Consider the following 14,520-nt stretch of genomic DNA (forward strand, 5'->3'; position numbering starts at 1 on the left):
ATCATGTTTAACCCTATCCTCTTTCCATAGTAAAAAATAATTAATCGTCCGTTACCTTTTGAAAACTATTGTTATACAATATTCATCGTAATAAAATGCACTGGAGTTAATACTTTAAATATACAATTTATATTAACCATCCGTCAGACAATGCTTGAAATTAAGCCTTGAGTATTTTCGCATGGAATTCGAAATGTTCATTGAGGTAGGTCGAAATATAGTAGTATGAATGATCATATCCTTCTCGTAGATTAAGGATGACAGGCACTCCAGCCGAGCGGCAGGCCTCGACTAAATTCTCGGGTAGAAGTTGTTTCTCAATGTAAAATTTGTCAGCACTTCCCTGAAAGTATACATTTCATCGTAATTATAAGGATGTAACAATATTAATAAGATAAAATCAATGACTGCTATCCCTGATACACAGACAGACTGATACACAGAAGGTCCAATCCTAACTAACTGATTTGTACTAAAATGACAATTAAATTCAGCAATCATTCAAACTATTATTTTACTATCTCCTAATGCGGTTCGAGAAATGGGCTCCTGGTTAGGTAATAAGATAACCATAGAGTACCTTACGGAGTCTTTGAGATAACTAATAAAAACTAGACTGTGGGAAAGGTTTTTTACTAGACTGCATGTCTAGTAAAAAACTAGGGATGTACCGACTAGTCGCCGACTATCCGGCCACATTTGTAGTCGGCGATTAGTCGGCCAAAATGGCCGATTAGTCGGCCTTTTATTAGTTACAGAAAAACAGGTCATAAACTAATTAAACAGCAAATACATTTGATAAAATTTCCATTTTATTCAATTAAATTAATTATACTTTATACCTGCATACGAATATTGTCATTCAATGGCATGGAATATTGTCATTCAATGACAACTACAAACGTTTTATTACAGTGCCTATGTAATTTTTATTATTTGAGGCGTCTTCAATTAAATTACTAGAACAACCTCACAAAACGCGAGTCTCTTAAGAAAAGTCTATTTTGCTCAAAATGCTCAAATGGCAATTGGCTTATTCATGCATAAATTTTGTATTTTTCCTTCAAATACAAACTTTATGCATTTTTATTAGAATATTAAATGCCGTAATATCTTGTAGCATATGCATTTCCTTGGTTAAATTGTAATTTAATTGCTTAAAATGTGAAATAAAATGCATTAAATTACGCGCAAAAAGCTAAAACGACGAAAGGAGCTAGAAAATTGTTTTACAAATGCATCCTAACTTAGACAAAGCTGCTGCAGTGACCATCTGAATGTAAACTTTAAAGAGAAATAATGATTTATGAATTTGGCCGACTAGCCGACTAGTCGGCCGACTAATCGGCCATCCGAGCGCCGATTAGTCGGCTAGTCGGCTAGTCGGCCAAATCAATAGTCGGTACATCACTATAAAAAACCTTTCCCACATCACAGACTATAGTGGTTATAAAACGTTTGCAGGGGTTTGTTATACAGCTAAAGAGAGAAATACGAGTAGTAGTGCATTAAAAAAAAATGTAGTCTGTTCGGAAAGAAAAGCGTCGCGGCAGAAACGGGAACTAACATTATCAATTTTATATGGCAATCAAACCTTTGACACCTGTCTTGTAAAAAGTAAACAAAACTTCTGTTCTGTTCTTCAAAACTGCAAGTTTTATGGATAAAATATTATCAAAACAGGATAAATCCTGTTGCGGCAAGCAAGAAAGCATACTCAATTTCATGGTAGATGGCGCTGCGCTGCACACATCGCGCGCTACGGGTTTCCTGCGACCTATATAAGCGCGGCCATTGTCAAGCTTTTTACTTTTGCAATATCCTTCAAAGAAATAACATGTCATGTATACGCGTCTAACACAATTAATAATATAATTGTGTTGCAAATCGGCGTTTCAATTCTTATTTCACGTTATGAGGAACTAGAGTCTACAAAGTGGTCCATTAGAGCCGGAAATATAGTGAATTAGTGGTGAAAAACGAACAATCGCAGTGAAATAAGAATAATTTTGAGAGATTATAGACGTCACGCATCGAACATTCTAGAACAAAATAAATGAAGAAGGAACAAGAGTGAAAAAACAAAATACGAGAAATAAACGATGAATGAATAATATTTACGAGGTTTCAGTGCATAAATACAATAAATAACCATATCGAGTACCGCGAGAACAATAATTGAGTGATTTTCGTAAAAATAGTCTGCGCTTCGGTGTAAACATTGGTGTAAACAATGGACATAAAACTGTGAAAATACATCGAGATTCGTAATAATTTTGAAGAAAACGTGTAAAAACGAGCAAAGCTACGAACATTTAGTGTTTTTCAAGCCAAAAGAGTGAAGATTCAAGATATTTCGTAAGATTTTACTACATAACCTACAAAATGGATACTTACGTGTCGGAACAAGAAATTACTTACGAATTAATAAGAAAGATCGGGATAAACTTCAAGAAGCAAGGAAAATCACGTATTACGAAAGGCTATGTACAAGCTAGAATTGATACATTGAACGAGTATTGGCAGAAATTTCAAACAAACCATTTCCAAATCTTGAAATATGCAACTACGGCTCAGAAAAAGGAGCATAATTACTTCACAACCGACTTGTACTCCAATGGAGAAGAAGAGTATTTTGTGATTAAAGGAGAGTTATCGGATACTATCGAGCTATTCAACAAATCCGAAACTTTGAGTGAGCAACCGCAATCGCAACCGCAATACAAGTCAACGTCGGAAGTAAACAAGCATTCTACGCAAGAGGTGAAGCTTCCAAAAGTTATCCTGCCCCAATTCTCTGGAGATTATCAAGAATGGACGTCATTTAGAGACCTGTACACGTCGCTCGTTCATAATAAAACATCGCTGAGCAAGGTACAAAAACTTCATTACCTGAAATCAAGTGTCACCGGTGAAGCTGAACAATTATTGAAGCATCTGCAAATAACCGAGAAAAACTATGATGTTGCATGGGAAACTTTAGACAAGAGGTACAACAACAAACGCATGATAGTAAATACCATCTTGAATAGATTTATGAATCAAAAGAAAGTGTACAACGGCACATCTAGATCTATCAGAGAGCTACTCGATACTACCCAAGAATGCCTGAACAGCCTTAAAAACAACGACGTAAAGATTAACGAGTGGGATACTATCGTGATTCACATTATACTCAACAAATTGAATGACGAGACGCGCAAACAGTGGGAAGAGGAGATAAAAGCGCTACCTGTACAAGAGTTGCCGAAACTAGAGAAGTTTACAACCTTCTTAGAGACACGTTTCAGAGTGTTAGAAATGGTTCCATCTACAACCTATTCGAAGGACAGAGAGAGAGCTATCGTGAGACAGAGATCCTTTCTAACAAGCCCCGCTACAACTACAATACAGTGTTCCTACTGCAAACAAAACCACTTCACCTATCTATGCAAAGAATTTGCAAACCTAGATGTCAACAACAGAGTTCAACATGTCCAAAAGGAAAGACTTTGCTTTAACTGCATGTCATCAAAACATAATGTGAAAAATTGTAAATCCAGAGTATCTTGTCATCATTGCCAAAAAAGACATCATTCTTTACTTCATTTTGAAAACCAACCAACTGAGAAGAGAGAAAATCCAATACAATCTACATCGAGAGAAACCGCTACAAATTTGAGAGAAGAGACTACTACAAAACCTTCAGATACGCCAAAAATAAGAAACTACCTTATCACTCAGAGTCATACTGCGCTCATGGCTACCGCACTAGTAAACATTAAGACTGGCCATGGTATACAAGTTCTACGAGCACTCATTGATCCCTGTTCACAAGAATCATTTATAAGTGAAGCAACTGTCAAACAATTACAGCTGCGAAGAAAACCAGCTGATGGATTAGTTACCGGAGTGGGTCATATGTCAACAAGAATCAAGTCCGCTACAGATATAGAAGTTTACTCAAGGTTCAACGACAACTTCAAAGTCAACTGCACAGCCTACATTGTTCAAGATGTCACCGACAATATGCCTGAAGTCCCAATCAATCCACAGAAATGGAGTCATCTGCAATACCTGTCACTTGCAGACCCAACTTACCATACACCAAGCAACATTGATCTACTACTTGGAGTTCACATCTACACAGACATTTTGATGAACGGAGTGATTAAAGGAGAACCAGGTACTCCCATAGCACAACAAACTCGCTTGGGATACATCCTGTCAGGAGGTCAGTTGAACAACAACCACATGAGAGAGTTCAAAAGCATGCATCTGAACATAACATTAGAGAAGATGGTAGAAAAATTTTGGGAGACAGAGAGATTAGAGTCAGAAGAAAACGACACTCTCACCCCACAAGAACTTCGAGCTAAGAACATTTATCAAGATACAGTAGCAAGAGATACAAACGGAAGATACATCGTATCACTTCCATTCAAGTGTGACAAACCTACTTTACCAGAGAATTCGAGAGAAATCGCACTGAGAAGATTCATGAGCACTGAGAGAAGATTAGAAGCAAACACAAAATTGAGAGAATCCTACAATGAAGTCATGAGAGAGTACATAATGTTACAACATATGGAATTAGTTGAACGAGATGTACCTATGAGAGAGCCAGACAGAAGAGTATACCTGTCACATCATCCTGTGATCCGTGAAGATAGAGACACTACTAAGCTTCGGGTAGTTTATGACGCTTCATGCAGAGGAGCCAACGGAGTAAGCCTCAACTCAGAACTGCTAATTGGTCCGTCACTTCTGGGAGATCTTCGAGACATTCTTATGAGATGGAGAACGCATAAAGTCTGCTTTGTCGCCGATGTCATCAAAATGTACCGGCAGATCCTTGTAAGAAGAGAAGACACAGACTTTCAGAGAATACTTTGGAGATTCAGCCCTGATGAAGACATAAGAGAGTATAGAATGCTAACTGTAACCTTCGGAACAGCATGTGCACCATTCTTAGCAATCAAAACCCTGAGACAGATAGCAATCGATGAGGCAAACACAGAAGATTATGCACAAGCTCGAGAAATCATCAACCATTCTTTCTACATGGATGATGTACTGTCAGGGGGAAATACAATAGAAACCGCAGTAGAGGCTAAACGTCAACTGACAGAAGTACTAAGAAGAGGAGGCTTCGAGTTACAAAAATGGTCTTCAAACAGCAAAGAATTCATAAACACAGTAGAACCAGAGAAGAGAGCGAAGAATTCTGAGATAGACATTTGTTGATGAAGAGACAATCAAAACATTAGGAATCACTTGGAACTCAAACGAAGATACCCTCTTAGTAACAAACAAAATCAACACTTTATCTGAGCAGCAAGTAACAAAGAGAAACGTCTTAACAGTCATCGCTTCCCTGTTTGATCCAATGGGTTGGCTAGCACCATCTGTAGCCATGGCGAAAATATTTCTACAGAAGACCTGGTCAAGAGAATTATCATGGGACACAGAGTTACCTGAAGACTTGAAGACAGAGTGGAAGACTTTCTGCAGAGGCATAGAGCACCTGTCAGACGTGAAGCTTGAGAGATGGATCGGAATGACCAACAACAGCGAGTTAGTAGAACTGCATGGCTTTGCTGATGCATCAATGTCAGCCTACGCAGCAGTAGTCTACAGCAAAGTAATCCAACCAGACGGAGAAGTCAAAATATCACTCATCATGGCAAAAACAAAAATCTCACCGTTGAAAAAACAACTCACTTTGCCCCGTCTTGAACTGAGTGCAGCACTGCTACTGAGCCAACTACTGAAACACGTCGCTACAGCTATGAGAATCGAGCACAACCATACATACGCTTATTCAGATTCAAAAGTAACCTTAGCCTGGATTCTCGGAGACCCGCTGAAGTGGACAACATTTGTGAAAAACCGAGTCATTGCAATCAACAACAACATAGATACAACATGGTCGTACGTGAACACAAAAGAAAACCCTGCAGATCCAGCATCGAGAGGAGTCGCACCTGAGAAATTAAAAGAACATACACTATGGTTTCAAGGCCCAACATTTTTACATCAAAGAGAATGGAGAAGAGAACACTATGAAGTAGAAGATACAGATCTAGAAACAAGAAAATCTATCAAATGCGCAACTACTACCTTGTCAGAGAAGACTCAGAAGACAGAAGATTTCATACTTACAATTTCAAAGAGATATTCATCATTGAGAAAACTCATCTCAGTCATAGCCTACTGTAGAAGATGGCTTATCTTAAAAAACAAACATGTAAAAGAAAACTTACCTCAATATGTAACTCATGATGAGCGAGAAGAAGCACTTACAACATGTATCAAGCTTTCTCAACACCAACAACTAGAATTTCCACAAGCCACCACTTTTACTTAACGACGCACACAAGAAGACGTTGCATGGAGGCCCTCAACTGATGACTACATATCTTAGAGGAAGATACTGGCTGATTGACGCAGGAAACACTATAAAAACATACGTGAGAAATTGCTTTCCTTGTGCTAAACAAAAAGCAAAGACAGTAACTCAACTGATGGGTGACTTACCTGAGATACGAGTGAAGCCGTCAAGAGCGTTCCTTACAACTGGTGTAGATTTCGCAGGTCCAGTAAACGTGCGCATGAGCCCTGGACGAGGAACAAAGACTTTCAAAGCATATATAAGCATCTTCATCTGCATGGTAACTAAAGCAATACATATAGAATGTGTGAGCAACATGTCTATGGAAGCGTTCATGGCAGCATTTAGAAGATTTACATCAAGAAGAGGATTCGTCAAGGAGATGTGGAGTGACCACGGGACTAACTTCATTTCCTCGAGCAAAGAAATACTAGAGACTTGGAGACTTGGCAAGTCAACAATCCCTGTTGAACTAGCAGCCCTACTAGATACAGAAGGCACCAAGTGGAAGTTCATCCCTCCTGGATCACCAAACCATGGCGGATTGTGGGAGGCCGGAGTCAAGAGTATCAAGTTTCATCTTAAGAGAACTCTCGGAGACGCTACACCTACCTTCGAAGAATTTACAACTCTTTTGAACCAGGTCGAGGCTTGTCTGAACTCAAGACCTTTATCACCGCTGAGCGATCATCCTGATGACCTAGAGCCGCTGACACCAGCACATTTTCTTGTCGGAGAACCGTTAGTCACCATCCCGGAGAGAGATTTGACACAACATAAGACAAATTCATTATCAAGATGGCAAAACATTCAGAAAATGCTACAAATATTTTGGAGAAAATGGCAAACTGAATTTCTAACAAGATTACAAGAGAGACCGAAGTGGAAAATCAGAAAACAAGAGTTTAACGTCGGAGACCTCGTACTAATTAAGGATCATAGATTACCTCCTAGTAAATGGCTACTAGGTAGAGTTGTACAGAAACACCCTGGACAAGACAACGTGACACGAGTCTACGAAGTCCGCACAGCAACTGGAGTGCTAACCCGCTCGATTTCGAAGCTCTGTCCACTACCAGATGTGAGAAGAACGGATTCTGCTATTCTTTAGGCGGGAGTATGTTGCGGCAAGCAAGAAAGCATACTCAATTTCATGGTAGATGGCGCTGCGCTGCACACATCGCGCGCTACGGGTTTCCTGCGACCTATATAAGCGCGGCCATTGTCAAGCTTTTTACTTTTGCAATATCCTTCAAAGAAATAACATGTCATGTATACGCGTCTAACACAATTAATAATATAATTGTGTTGCAAATCGGCGTTTCAATTCTTATTTCACGTTATGAGGAACTAGAGTCTACAAATCCGTACATAAAACGACAAGGGAAATTATATTTAATATTGTTCAGTTTTGTCAGCGGGAAGAAAACGGCTAAAAGCCGACTATATCGACTTACAAAAAGTCACACAACGTGCTTCGGCTATGACGGGTATTTATGTTGTATTTAATATAAAATAATTACCTACTTAATAGTTCCCCTAAGTAATTAGTCTCCGGTACATAATCGGGAAATATATTCAAATATTCATTAAAATATATTAATTTACGTAAATAATGAAGATCATTCGTGATCTTAAAATAACTGACAAATAGTTTTGATACTTTATCATTTTAGTCATATTTAATATTTGTATAATTTATTTTCAGGACTGAGTAAAAGTACCTATACGGTATCTCGAATAAAAGACAATTTTATTAGATGATATGCCATAATTTGTAATCCACATGACAGATTCAAGCACATCCAGTTTAGATGAAGACAGTTTGATGAGTGTCTCGTCTGGTTATTTTGAAGCTAGTTCAATCATAAGTTACGTTGAATATATTCAGAGGGCCTACCGCGAACACCGAAGTTCCCGAATTGCGGGCATTTTTCTCTTTTACTCCAATCAAGGCGTAATTAGAATGACAGAGAAAGATGCCCGCATTTTGCGAACTTCGGTGTTCGCGGTAAGGCCTCAGACTTCGATTTAAATAAAATTTTGATTGAAAATATTTCCTTTTTTTTAGTTATGAAATATTATCATATTTTGCAGTGACTTTAGACGAAGTAAAATATCGTGATTCGAATAATCCCAATAAGACCAACCTATTCACTGTTTTTATGTCCCCGATACTAAAATTACAGTTTGATTACCTACCCAATCTACCTATCCAGGTTTGTGCTAAAATAACTGTTGGACTGGGCAGATTGGAGTAAATTAGAACCTATCTAGTTTTGTCCTTATACGACAATTGGTATGTGCATGTATTTTCCATCGAACTGTCACTGTAGTATCTGAGATATAAAAACAAGTTGGTTTTAACCTTTGGGTAGAAGGTAAAATGGCAGTCACTAGTGCCTGTGCTAATTCATGGGATTAGGTCGCCGAGCCGACACCGGGCTCCCTTTAGTGAGCTGTGGCAAAAAGCCGGAACAAAAGGATTCAAGTATCATGACCTTTAGTGTCGTACTATAATTACGTCACAGTGTTGTCAGCATAGCAAAATCCGTAAAATAGCACCGGCACGCCCACAAATCCTACGACGCTTCACTTTCCGCACACTCTATATGTGATACTTTTTGTTATTAATAGCACATCACTACAGAAGGGAATTGCCAGTGTGATAATTATTCTAGATTCTACAGTTACCCATTAAATATCATTTATAATAACTTTTTGTCAAAAATTTCATTTTTGGTAAGTACAAGCTTTTATTGCTGACTATTCATCACAGTCTAAACTAGACAAATAACTAATAATAACTCTTATAGTAGATGAGTCTAAATTCTGTGATGAAACAACATACAGGGTGTCCGGTGGCAGAAATTATTCTAATACCGTTGAGCGGAGGGATGGGCGGGGGGTCGCGTTCGATTCGTTATTCGTGCGGGTTACACAGTCACGACGTCGCAGTGGACGGGTGAACAACGTGCGTTCGCAATCGAAGCGTATTTTAAAGCTAACAATTCTTGTGCTGTTGCTCGTCGAAGATTTTGTTCGCATTACAATATTCGACGTTTACGTGATGCGCCAAGCGAAGATTTGATTCGATTGTGGGTGCGGAGGTTCAGGACAACAAGTTCAGCAGTAAACAATCCGCGGCCGTGACCCAGCCGATCTTCGAGGACTGATGACAACATCGAACTGGTCGCGAACAGTTTGCGCGATAATCCTCGTCAGTCCGTCCGCAAGAGGGCGGCTGCACTAGGGCTCCCTAAAACGATTGTGCACGAAATATTGAAAAAGGACCTTAAATTTCACCCTTTCAAAATTCAAATTGATTACAATTTGCGTAAGTGTCTGCGAGACAATGTTGCAACGATTTCATACAGTAAACACAATCTTTTGGAGCGACGAAGCCCATTTTCATTTAAATGGCTGTGTTTACAAACAAAATGGCCGTTATTGGTCACCGAAAGGACAGAATCCACGTTTAAAACATCAACAGCCACTTCACAGTCCCAAAGTTACGGTTTGGTGTGCATTATCAAGTGGAGGAATACTCGGGCCCTATTTTTTTGAAAATGATCGAGGGCAAGCCGATTAGATTAGATTATTTTCTGCCAACAATAAGAGAACATCCTGCCTACAGTTCACACACATGGTTTCAGCAAGATGGCGCCACACCTCACACTGCTAGAACGACCATGGAGCTTCTTCGTGATTTCTTCCCTAAAAAACTGATTAGCCGTTTCGGTGACATCCTCTGGCCACCCAGGTCGCCGGATCTCACCCCCATGGACTTTTTTCTGTGGGGGTACCTCAAAAGTAAAGTCTATGAAACAAACCCAGCGACCATCTCAGCACTAAAAGAAAATATCGTTCGCGAAGTTAATGGCATCCCGGCGTCACTTCTCCATCGAGTGGCGCGAAATACTGAGGTCAGATTCCAAGAGTGTGTCCGACGTCACGGTCAACAGTTAGACGAAATAATTTTTAAGAAATAAAACCCGCACTTCTCTTCTTTGTAATAAATATTGAAATAAATTTATATCTTCTGTAGTTTTTTTATTATTTAAGTTTGAAATCCTAATTCTGCCACCGGACACCCTGTACTTAACCTAATTGTGGACTAATCCTGTGGCCACCTCCTGTCTCCTGTGTAATTTTCATTTCCTTATTGACTGCTATTATAGGTATATTGCACACAGCTGTATATATGCATGCAAATTTTCAGAACAATCGGAAATTGAGAAGTGGGTTAAATTTAGCTTCCAAAATTTGACCCACACTAACAAACTTACCTACTAACAGGGCAAGTTAAATAAAAGTTTGTAATAAGATTGAGAAGCGTCATGTTGCGGACAATGGATATTCATACAAAAATGCCAGCGTAATGACTTCGAAGGACGCTTGGGATACCGTGCCTTAGGCGGTTATCACACTGGATGCAATTCGCACGTAGCTCCGATTACCGAGCGGGATGTCGCTATAATACGCGCATAGCGTTGTCTCGCTCAAACATCGGAGGGACGTGCGAATCGCATGCAGTGTGATAACCGCCTTGGGTCGATAAAGAAATTGACATTAAGAGACACATGAACCCGCCGCCAAAAATCCGCTCCCATACTATCTGAGCAAAAGTTACGAGCGCCCACTAGGCTTCCTGGCAGTAAATGTGTTAAGTGATAGAAAAAGTTAGAATGCCAGAGAATAATGAAGCCATAATAAATATAATAATCGTTGAATCTTGGTCAACTATATGCTGGGTATAAAAAGGCGTGCTATTTAAGTATGGTTTACCTGATCAATGAGGAGTGTCAGTGGAGGACCATCATATTTCTTGACAAGCTCAGTAGCATCCCATTCAACCCATTTGCTCTTTTCTCCACCCAAGTATCCAGTAAAGGCCTTTACGCCCCATGGGCAGGCCGTTGGGTTGCAGATAGGCGCAAATGCACTCACAGATTTATATAAACCAGGGTTTCTCAGAGTGGAAACCAAAGCTCCATGACCTCCCATACTGTAATGAAAATGAGAATATTATCATTATGAGATTAATGAGAATCATTGGTTTTTTGTGGGAACTTTGGATTATTTTGATAAACTACTCTTAAATAAATATACATTCTTACACTAAGTCCTACGGTAAGCCCAATGAGGCTTGTGTTATGGGTACTCAGACAACGATATATATAATATATAAATACTTACTTAAATACATAGAAAACACCCATGACTCAGGAACAAATATTTGTGCTCATCACACAAATAAATGCCCTTACTGGGATTCGAACCCAGGACCAACGGCTTCACAGGCAGGGTCCACCCACTAGGCCAGACCGGTTGTCAAAGCCATATGTTAAAACAAATTGAGTGAAATGACTAACCTGTGTCCCATTATGCCGAACCTCTTAGGGTCAACAACATTGCTAAATGCTTGCTGAATCAATTCATACAACTCCTTATTCACATAACTGGCCATTCTGTAGTTTTTGGACCATTGCTCTTGAGTAGCATCCAAATAAAATCCAGCAGATACACCAAAATCCCATGATTCATCGTCTCCTGGTATTTTCACTCCTCTGGGAGATGTATCGGGGCCCACAACAATGATACCATGCTCGGCAGCATATCTGATAAGTATAATTTAAAATCTGAATTTCCCATTCACACTATGATGGAATGAAAACTAGGTTACTATTGAGGTTAACAAACAAAGTGATAATAAGCGATACTGATAACAAGTCAAAGGCAAGTTCATTTGAATATGTTTTTTAAGATAAGATACTTATTGCATAACACAATCTTAAGTCATCATTATGTCAAGTGAATTAATTAGGAAGATACATTAAATTAAAATTTTAATTAGCAGTTTTGCTACCTTTGGAAGCCAGATTTGGTAATGAAGTTTTGCTCATTACACGTGAGCCCCGATAGATAGAAGATAACCGGGAGCTTTACATTCCCACCCTCAGCTTGAGGCGGCAGGTAAATTGAGAAGTTCATTTTGCATTTTAGTTCTGAAGACTCATGGGAGTACACCTTTTGATAACCCCCAAATATCTTGTTAGAACAGACTTCCTCTATGGCACCCATTTTTAGTTTCTGAAAGTAACAAAGCCATTATTTAAGTAATATTTTATTGTAATTATTCAATTCTGCTCACTAGTGTTGTTAGCTTCAACAACAAGCAACTTACGTGGTGAAATTCCTCTTTGATATGCTGCATTTTGATATATTTTAAACAAGTATAATTTAACTAACACTTGGTTACTTGCAGCCGGCTAGATCCCAAGTTAAAGTGAACTTGTTCAATGGTGAACCATGCTTTTATCCCAGCTCATGTAATTTATTTTAAGATAATGGTGCTTGACCCGTGATAATGATAACGTAATAATATAGACAGAATCACATTAAACCAAGGTTGTAGGTTATACAATGATAATTAATAAGAATTTTAAAGTACAGAAAAACTACATGCTCTTTTTTGGTTTTAATATTTTATTAAAATGAAACCAATTAATTGTACGCAAAAAAAAACCAAAATAATGCATAATCGTCTACAAAATGTACATAGACCACTAAACACCTTAAAATAAAAAATAAGGAATCTACTTCAATTAGATGCCAAGTTGCAAATAAAATAAATAAATGTGGAATAGAATACATAAAAATTCGAAATCCTACCTTGAGCTTGCTTACCTTCCGAGCTAATGATTAAATTTGATAATACGAGAGAGACTAACTTATTAACAGGTTTTCTTATTTATTTCTAGTTGCACAGATAAAAGATAACAGCATAGATAATAATTCTTGACGGTAAATAGTCAAGCAATTTCCGTCAGTAGAAAAGAGCGGCAAATTTAAAAAATGTAGGCAGGAATGTTATCGTCCCATAGAAAATTTGAATTTCGCGCCTTTTTTACTGACAAACTTGTTTGACCGGCTATAAGTATTAGTTGGACCACGCTAAAGGGCGTAACACATCATCGCACTGCACCACGGTCATTGTGCGACGCACCCATAAGTAAGAGCAAGAGATATCTCTTTCTCGCTCTTACTTATTGATGCGTCGCACAATGACCTTGGTGCGGTGCGACGGTGTGTTACTGCCTTAAGCCTCGCTGATTAGATGCGGCCTACCGCGTGCGCCCGTAAGGTATAGACATAGATGACGTCATAAACGTGGGGATACCATATTGGTAAAAATTACCCCAATATTTGATATCACGTTGGGGCGATTACCCTGGAGGCAAAGTTAGCTTGTTTGACGGTATTAAAAAATTGTTAAATAAAATGTCAATGGGCCGTTCTTTTTAGGCGTATGAACAATGAAATACCTCCTATAATTCGCGCAGGTGGTACAAAACTAAACATGTTTAGTAAATAAAACGTAAAATAAAATGTATTATGGGTTTTAATTTAAAGAAATCCCAAATCGCAATCACACCAATTAATGTACACCACATTTAATCTTCACACCATTTGTTTATATTTTTTTGGAATTAGAAGTACGAAAAAAATTCGAAGTCAAAATTACCCATAAAATTATGATATTTTCATCTGGTATCCCTAAGATGATTGTTATGCAGCTAAATTAAGAAGTTTAAAAATGGCTGACCTCAGATTCATGGAGACTATATAAAAGAGCTAAATCTCTATATATGAAAAGTGTCCATCAAAAAACAGTAATTAGGCGGCGCCACCATACACCGAAATACTACCAAAAACAACCTACGTAATTTGGTCGGGTTATTTGTTGCCTTATATGGTTCATGTTATACTCATGTCCCAGAGTCTAACTAGCGCCACCGGAGAGATTAGGAACTATTATTTAAAGCTGAAAGCGGTCACTTTTGCAACAATTTTGCCATAAGAGATTGGCATCCTTTCTATACCATCCATACTCAGATTCCTACCCTCAGAATAATCATTATTCTGAGTTCCTACCTACCTACGTAATTTGGGCGGATAATTTTAGAAATAATGTTTTGTTAATTTGCGTAAATGATTGTGATATTTTTATTCAAATCGTTTGATTCTACATTGCTTTGAGTGTAACGTAATTTTACAATGTTTTTCTCACATATTGAAGAAGGTGGAGGTGGGGTATAGAGGAAGGTGTAAAATACCGTACTTACGTGTGAAAGGTTATGATC

At 38.4% G+C, this 14,520-nt stretch overlaps 1 protein-coding gene across 2 annotated transcripts; it reads right to left on the minus strand.

Moving 5' to 3' along the window:
* Positions 1–8: 8 nt before the first annotated feature.
* On the minus strand, positions 9–12,748 carry LOC134754644 (S-formylglutathione hydrolase). Of its 2 annotated transcripts, none has more exons than XM_063690983.1 (5): positions 12,528–12,605; positions 12,243–12,466; positions 11,749–11,994; positions 11,162–11,381; positions 9–343 (listed from the first exon to the last, which is right to left on the minus strand). In XM_063690983.1, exons 1-5 carry the CDS (start codon positions 12,588–12,590, stop codon positions 161–163), a joined length of 936 nt encoding a protein of 311 aa, XP_063547053.1. In that variant the 5' UTR covers positions 12,591–12,605; the 3' UTR covers positions 9–160. The 2 variants fall into 2 exon arrangements, with proteins under 2 accessions (XP_063547053.1, XP_063547054.1); XM_063690984.1 differs by having other exon boundaries at positions 10–343; positions 12,561–12,748.
* Between the last annotated feature and the right edge of the window lie 1,772 nt (positions 12,749–14,520).

Source organism: Cydia strobilella, chromosome Z (genome assembly GCF_947568885.1).
Source record: "Cydia strobilella chromosome Z, ilCydStro3.1, whole genome shotgun sequence".
Taxonomy (NCBI): domain Eukaryota; kingdom Metazoa; phylum Arthropoda; class Insecta; order Lepidoptera; family Tortricidae; genus Cydia; species Cydia strobilella.

Coding starts and splice junctions, on each gene's coding strand:
- LOC134754644 (XM_063690983.1), bottom strand. CDS start 12,590: ATGCAGCATATCAAAGAGGAATTTCACCACGTAAGTTGCTTGTTGTTG. Junction 11,995..12,242: donor ACCAAATCTGGCTTCCAAAG/GTAGCAAAACTG, acceptor TATACTTATCAG/ATATGCTGCCGAGCATGGTA. Junction 11,382..11,748: donor TTCGGCATAATGGGACACAG/GTTAGTCATTTC, acceptor TTTTCATTACAG/TATGGGAGGTCATGGAGCTT.